This window comes from Macrobrachium nipponense, chromosome 16 (genome assembly GCF_015104395.2).
Source record: "Macrobrachium nipponense isolate FS-2020 chromosome 16, ASM1510439v2, whole genome shotgun sequence".
In the NCBI taxonomy this organism is placed as follows: Eukaryota; Metazoa; Arthropoda; class Malacostraca; order Decapoda; family Palaemonidae; genus Macrobrachium; species Macrobrachium nipponense.
The window spans coordinates 37,000,803-37,008,302 of record NC_087209.1 but is presented as its reverse complement, the minus strand read 5'-3'; the positions used below and the strand labels follow the sequence as shown (position 1 = coordinate 37,008,302).

Here is a 7,500-nt window from a genome sequence, read left to right as displayed (position 1 = left end):
GTTCTAGACCATATTTCTCTCTTTCAAAAGAATTTTTCCTTTCCAAGACCGTCTCCTAATATTACAAACTATATCCAGGGCCGTTCTTACTATTCCTTTTAAACACAGTTTCTCTCTGTTTGGCCAGATCCATCTGTTTAGTCCATCTGCTTCTGTTCCAGACCTAGTTAATCATCGTTTGCTCTTCATGACGAATATTATGAGTTTTAGTGAAAATTAATGCCCCATCAATCTTTTCTGATTAGTACTACCATTTTTGTCCTATGTCAAATTTTTCTTTCAAACCAGTTATTTTTTACCATCTTTCCAAAATTTCATTGTTACTAAACCAACCTTCCTTGTTCCAGTCCAACTTCCTCTGCACCAGATTATCCTCCGCTAATTCAGACCATGTTTATCTGTTCCAGACCATCTGCTTTTTTTTTTCTTTAACCAGTCTCATCTATACCATACTAATTTTATGAGACAATTTTATCTGTTTCAAACCATCTTCATTTGCTCCATCCCATCTCTATCTCTATAAGACCAACTTTCCTATTCCTAAACAACGGTTATCTATCCCATACCAGTTCCACGTTGGACGAGTGGGTTACGTGTTCACCCACCAATTCGGTAGTCGCGAGTTCGATTCTCCGTTCTGCCAACGTGGAATCAGAGGAATTTATTTCTAGTGATAAGAAATTCATTTCTCGATATAATGTGGTTCGGATCCCACAATAAGCTGTAGGTCCCGTTGCTAGGTAACCAATTGGTTCCTAGCCACGTAAAAATATCTAATGCTTCGGGCCAGCCCTAGGAGAGCTGTTAACCAGCTCAGTGGTCTGGTTAAACTAAGATATACTTAACTTTTTTTTTATTCCATACCGCCGTCATCGATTCCGAGGTAACCTGAGCTGTCCCCACCAAATCTGTCCATCCCAAATCGGCTTCCTTTCTGTGACAGACCAATTGCAGAGTTCTTCCATTCTCCTTTGCTTCTTCAAGATATTTTATCCTCCTTCCTATCCGATTATTTGGACCTCCTGTGCGACGAACGGTTCGTTACCTAAATCAACAGACCATCTCATTTCTTCCATGAATGACGTCAGTGACTTCTGATGTCATCATGGTGGTTTTATTAAGTCAATAAGGAAATTGGATTTTTCCTTTCAGATTCCCCTGCCTTTCCTCTTGCTCTCAGTTTTACAAAGTTCATATTATATTTATCTATCTATCTATCTATCCTATCTATTTACCGATGATCGTCTGATCAAACAATTATATTAACATTGGGTGTGGTCAGTCCTTGGATGGTTAACGTCTGGGGAAAGACAGACACTTGGCAAATAGTCCCCATTGAATACCCTTGGGGCAGAATGCAGGGCTAAAATCCTTCTTTACCCGTTGAAAAAAAGGGAAGTATGGTGAAAAAAAAGAACTGTATATTTGTATGTACTACAAAGATTTCATGTTCATGGCGGTTTCTCTAAAAAATAAACAATAACCATAGTCCTAGCCAATATTTAACTTTCACAACACTAGTTACACCATATAAGTGTACAGGAGGATATAATATATATGTATATATATGTACATATTAATTTAAATGTATATGAATAATATATATATATATATATATATATATATATATATATATATATATATATATATATATATATATATATATATATATATATATATATATATATATATATATATATATATATATATATATTATATATATATATATATATATATGTATATATATATGTATGTATATATATATATATATATATATATATATATATATATATATATATATATATAATATATATGCGTGTGCATGTATATATATTTGGATTTGTGCACACAAATAAGTTTGAACTTATATCCGCGCACGATTCTGGATAAGAAATCTCACCCCTCAATGTGTGCATCTGCGATTGTAGCTTTTAAATGGTAGGTAAAATATGTGTCCGAAGTATGTGTTCTAGATAGCTCAAATATTATCTGAGATTTTAAAGACCAATTTTGCTTTACTTATTGTTGCAGTGACCTCCGAATTTTTTACACATATCATAATTAATCTGATATAACGACAGCTGTTATCTTCGCATATAAGACGAGTGGACGTACAGGTGAACAAGAAGGACTGGAAGAGCAGATATGTATGTATGTATGTACATATATATATATATATATATATATATATATATATATATATATGTATATATATATATATATATATACCTTTAATCGCCAATGTTTATTTCTACAAAGAAAGAAACAGACATACACACATGAACATAAAAAAAGACACACTAATATATATGTATGCACAATAGTAGTACATATATACGTATATATATGTTTGTGATTTTTATGTGCGTGTGCCTGCGTATTCACCTTGAGCTTTTTCCATTAAGAAAAGGCCGCAGAAGGTGTTAGTATTGTAACAAGCAGAGTAAAGATAATGAAAGAATGATTGAAAGAGAAGAAAAATGTCGGTTTAGATAAGGAAAAGGACCTTAGTCTATGTCAGGGTTCTATTCTAAACAGTAAATCAATGCTGTGAGAAGTTCGGGAATAAAGCGAGTGAAGAGAAAGAGCTGTGAATGGTGGACACTAAAAAAAAAGAAGAAAAAAAAAAAAGAAAATGGCGCAGTGTGAAGGTTTTTATGGATATTCAGTGTAGAAAGTTAATTGTTGTGAGTGATCAAATATCTGTATTCTGAAAGCGAAGCGTTTATAAAACTACATAGCAAGGAGAATGGCTTTTCAGGGTTGGGTTTTGGGGGAGGAGTGGATCTAGTTTGTATAAGACAATGCCTTTTTTTTTCATTATTCCCCTATGGATAATTGACATCTTTATGGGTGTAGTGAAGAAAGAAGCCAGTGAAAATAGAGATGCAGAGCAAACTTGTGATATAAGGTTTGCAGGTAACTGTTGACTGGTAATAGTGAAGTGAAGTAATAGAGACTAGTGAAATATTTAAAGATTTTTAAAAGAAAAAAACGTTTTAAGCGAATGTGAACGAGACAAATGGTAGGAGATTAAATAGAAACCGGTTGGATATCAATGAATGATATGTATGATGGAAGCCTTTTGGTATGGGGGTCAATGTAATGGAGGCAAGTGTGATTCGAAGTTGTCACAGGGCAGGCGAAACCAGAAAAGTAGGCTAGCAGGCTTTATGTAAAAGATCTGCAAAAGGAGCGTTCACGGAAACCCTTATTGAATGTATAAAGGAATTGTTGAACCAATTCTCCTTTATGAAAGCGATTTTTTTTATGTTGAATGCAAACGATAAAAAAATTGATAATGTTCAGATAAAACGATTGCATAATTTCCTCTGAGTAAGATTAACGGAAAGGATGAGAAATGTAGAGCATCACTGAAGCAATTACCAAAAGGTTGACTTGATTGACAAGATGACTAAGAGCGTATAGAGATGATTTGCCGTAGGGAAAGAGTGTAAGTCGATGAAAATTGTGTCGGAAGTGTTAAGAACTTGTGACAGGCAAAGGTGAAGCTGTATTAAGAAGGGAGTCCCTTGACATCCTAGAAATAAAAGACTGCGTGCAAAAAAGTAATGAATAGCATAGCTTGGCTTCAAGACATTACTGATGAGCCTTTTGTTTAGGTCTATGAAGCAGCAAATGCCGAAGACATTTTTAACACAAAGGTCAGTCTTGATTCACCATTGAAGGGATGAATGTGCACATGACTATTGTCTTATTTTATTACGGTCTATTTGGGGGAAGGGGAATATTATTGAATATATATATTATCTGCCTATGCGTACTGGTGAGTGTTTATCTGAGAGTACATAGATACAAGGGGGTATGAGCAAAACTGACGTGAGGAATTAAAACTGATGAGAGAAAATGAATCGACTGTTGACTTGATTTCTGTATATTGAAATTGAAAGGTAAATCCTTCGTCTCTGAAGTCGAAACTATAAACCGTGGTACAACAGTAAATGAGGCGATGAAGGAAATGAATATTTCTTCGATATCAACCCTACCAGAAGTCAGTTCCACAGAGGGTGGTAGTTCAGCAGGTTGATCAGCTTTGACGAGGTCAACTCTCTCAAGAATATTAACTGTATTGTAATTTTAGGATCTTTCCTAGATGGCGACCCCCACGTGTTAACCTTGTATGTATCTACCTTTGTGGCGTGTTTAGTACAAGCCCGTTGGGAATTACCGTAGAAATATAAACAAAAGACTGTAAATATCATAAAGAGAAAAACCCCAAGAAATATTAGTCCGAGATAACGATCCCAGAAAACCCTTGCGGGTCAGTTTAGTAACGTCTGGGATCATTTTTCTATACATTAGTGCGTCTCTTTGTTGCTAGACGGATGCTCTGTACCCAACCGCCTCTGTCTGTCTATTCGTGTGCATATCTCCCCTGCGGTAGACCAGGGTTCTTTTGATTGAACGACCGGATTGTGCTATCTATGTTAAAGCTTTTGTTTCCCAAGTTATCGACCTTTACTGATTTTCATTCCTTTTTCTTCTGGCGTCGATTCGCTGTGAAAAAACAAATAATAAACTTCGATTTCAATTCATCATAAGCATAGCAAATGTACTTTCCCCACTCATTTATTTCTGGCTTCGCGTCATTACTTCACTCTTTCTAATTTGTAACACCCGTCGTGCGCGATTCTTCTTCAATTTTCTTTGCGGCAATCGACCGTCCTTGGATTGCACAGTTCAGCGACTGTTTCATTTCTGCAACTGTCAAGCTTTGGGATTCGCCAACTGCTTTTGTATTTCTTGTTACTATATATAACCTTTCTTCCTATCAGAGTCATTTCTATCACCTCTCTTTTCCTTTTCTTCGTTTATTAAGGCTTGGACTAAAATAGCCCATTGGGTTACGCGTTTCACTGGTCTTCTCATTTGAATATGCAATATACCGGTCGTTCGGGCAGCGGAGCTAGGTAACGTTGGTTTTGGTCGTCACTTGGGTGGGTGATCATCAAAAAAAGCCATATGCTGTCGGCAAATATGTTCCTTATACATCTCTGTTAGGGGATGAAGGCGTATGATGAAAAGGCATTTTAGTATATATATGTTATCTATATATATAATAGATATATATATATTATATATATATATATATGCACACATATATACATAGATTCATATATATACACTATATATATATATATATATATATATATATATATATAGATATATAGATATATATATATGTATGTATGCATATGTATTGCTTGTTGTGTGGATTTTCTTGTACGTATGAAGTTCTCTATGCATGTTTGTGTGACATAAACGTCTCAAAGAGACTATAAAACCGACTTGTATAAATGCCAGCGCACCAAATGTAAGCACCGAGTATTCACTATCCTCTCCTCTTTTAAGGTTTTCCAACACTCATTGGTAAAACGATAAAGACTATTTCTATGGACGTTTGAAAGTTCTCCAAGAGCACCTACACAAAAGAGACATCCCATCGAATCACCCTATAGCAGAACAAACGCTGATTTTAGCCAAAGAATCCATCTGTTCCATTAGGACAGCGCCTCCCGTCCAACCTCTGCCTACAAAGAGCTGTAGTGCTTGTTTTTTTTTTTTATTATTATTACTTATTTTTTTTGAGGCAGTATACCCTGAAAAGCAAGGAAAATTCTTTGAATGAGAACCTTCAGTGCTGTTAACAAAAGCGGTAAACAAAGACGAGTCTGGTAATAGGCCTCGTGTCATAAGAAACTTACCTTTTAATTGTTTGTTTGTATGATGCTTTTACGTTGCATGGACCAGTGGTTATTCAGCAACGGGACCAACCGATTAACGTGACTTCCGAACCACGTCGATAGTGAACTTCTGTCACCAGAAATACACACTCACCTTTTAATTGATTACACCCTCTAAGTAAAATGTACCTCATTTTACTTGACTATGGCTTCCACATTATTCAGTAATGCTTAGAGTTGTAGACTCGACGCTCTATTAGATCAAAGAAATTCGTGATTATATTGGGAATTTTATTTTTCCTTTCTTTCTAACTACAGGGTATTCATGATGCCTTCCGTGATTAACAATCAATTCTTGAAAATTGAACAGAACAGAAAGAAACACGATGCTGCTAATTGCGACGCGAAACATTCCGCGCAGTGGTTAGTAACGCAATGTCACAGACATTGGTTCCCATCTAGCAATATTTTCAGATTCATTTGTTCATAGTCAGCGAAGGATTTTACGATTGTCCTGCACAGTATACGTCAATCATCACAGCGCAATTGCCATCATTCTTAATACCTAACCTAATTCAAATAAAAAGATAGCACGCGCTCATGAAACGGTTTCTACATGTATGTCATCTGTCAACTGATGGAAGGAAAACCATTTTTCAAAGATTAAATGACATTTAATTAGATTTGAATATCAGAGAGATGTCTGTGAGTTCTCAATCAAATAAACATGTTTTCAACATCAAGCAGTTTTTTTTTAAACGAAAAAGTTTGAACTTTCTGGACAATTCACAGATAATGAAGAAAACACAAACACATACACACACATACATAACATATACATACATACATATATATATATATATATATATATATATATATATATATATATATATATATATATATATATATATTTATGTGTGTGTGTATGTGGGTGTTACTGTTTGCTTCAAGATTTAGAATATGACTGGTTTCCACTCTGGAGCCACCCCCGCTATAATGAACGGGGTATCGTTGTTGGAAAATGTCAACAAGCGCGACCGTACGTAGGAAATATATTTCGTATCCTCCATCCTCACACCTGCCACACAATAAACCGAAAATTACTCCACGTGCCAACGGCGCCCAAGAGTCAACGATCCACGTGACAGAGAAGGTGGATGATAATTGAATCAATACATCAATCCCACAAATGAAAGGATATCAGTAGAGGTCTTTGCAAAACAAGTATAGTAACTCGGTGATAAAAACTCACTGGCGTTATCATCACATCCAATCGAATTCTTACTCAGAAGATACGACGTTGTTATCAAGGAAGGAGCCGTACATCCAAATAGGGGATATTGTTATCTCAGTGGAAGGAGTTGGTTCAGAAAGTAGTGGACTAAGATTCAAGGATAATAGTAAAGGGAGAAGAAGAAATGTTGGGATTAACGTCAGGAAATTTGAGAGAAACATATGGAAGAGGTAAAGAAATAAAGCACTCAGAAAAGGAAAAGAGGAAACGTTACAGGGAAGATGCAGAGAAAAAAATGTACAAGCTGAGGCCTAAAGGGGAATGGGGAGATAGTATGAGAAGGATGGTAGAGAGAAACATTACTAAGAAGAAGATAAAAAGGAAAAGTATACGAGTAGGAAAACGCGGTCAATGTGAAATAAATACTAAAAAGAGGAAAAACGTGGATCGACTTTACGGAGAGGAAGAGACAAGACGAAGTAGAGAATCGTCAATAAGAGAAAGAGCCACTGCCAAGAGGAAATAGCAAGACAGTGTGATGACACGAAAGACAGAACAAGA

The 7,500-nt window shown here is 35.6% G+C and overlaps 2 protein-coding genes across 7 annotated transcripts in view; one reads left to right on the top strand and one right to left on the bottom strand.

Moving 5' to 3' along the window:
* The window catches only part of LOC135195666 (uncharacterized), a 103,368-nt gene that overhangs the window by 66,315 nt on the left and 29,553 nt on the right, over window positions 1-7,500 (top strand). The window contains exon 1 of one of the 6 annotated variants that reach the window (XM_064222045.1): window positions 2,536-2,687. The exons of 3 other annotated variants lie outside the window; for them this stretch is intronic. Coding sequence is in view for 1 of the 3 variants with exons in the window: in XM_064222043.1 (XP_064078113.1) it covers window positions 2,636-2,651 (16 nt within the window). In the remaining 2 variants the exon portion in view is untranslated. Of the gene's footprint in view, window positions 1-2,535; window positions 2,688-2,744; window positions 3,666-7,500 lie in introns of those variants that run through there. 2 more of the 6 variants (XM_064222043.1, XM_064222046.1) reach the window with 2 other exon arrangements.
* LOC135195665 (EF-hand calcium-binding domain-containing protein 4B-like) overlaps window positions 1-7,500 on the bottom strand; it is a 127,107-nt gene that overhangs the window by 106,524 nt on the left and 13,083 nt on the right. The window lies entirely within an intron of this gene.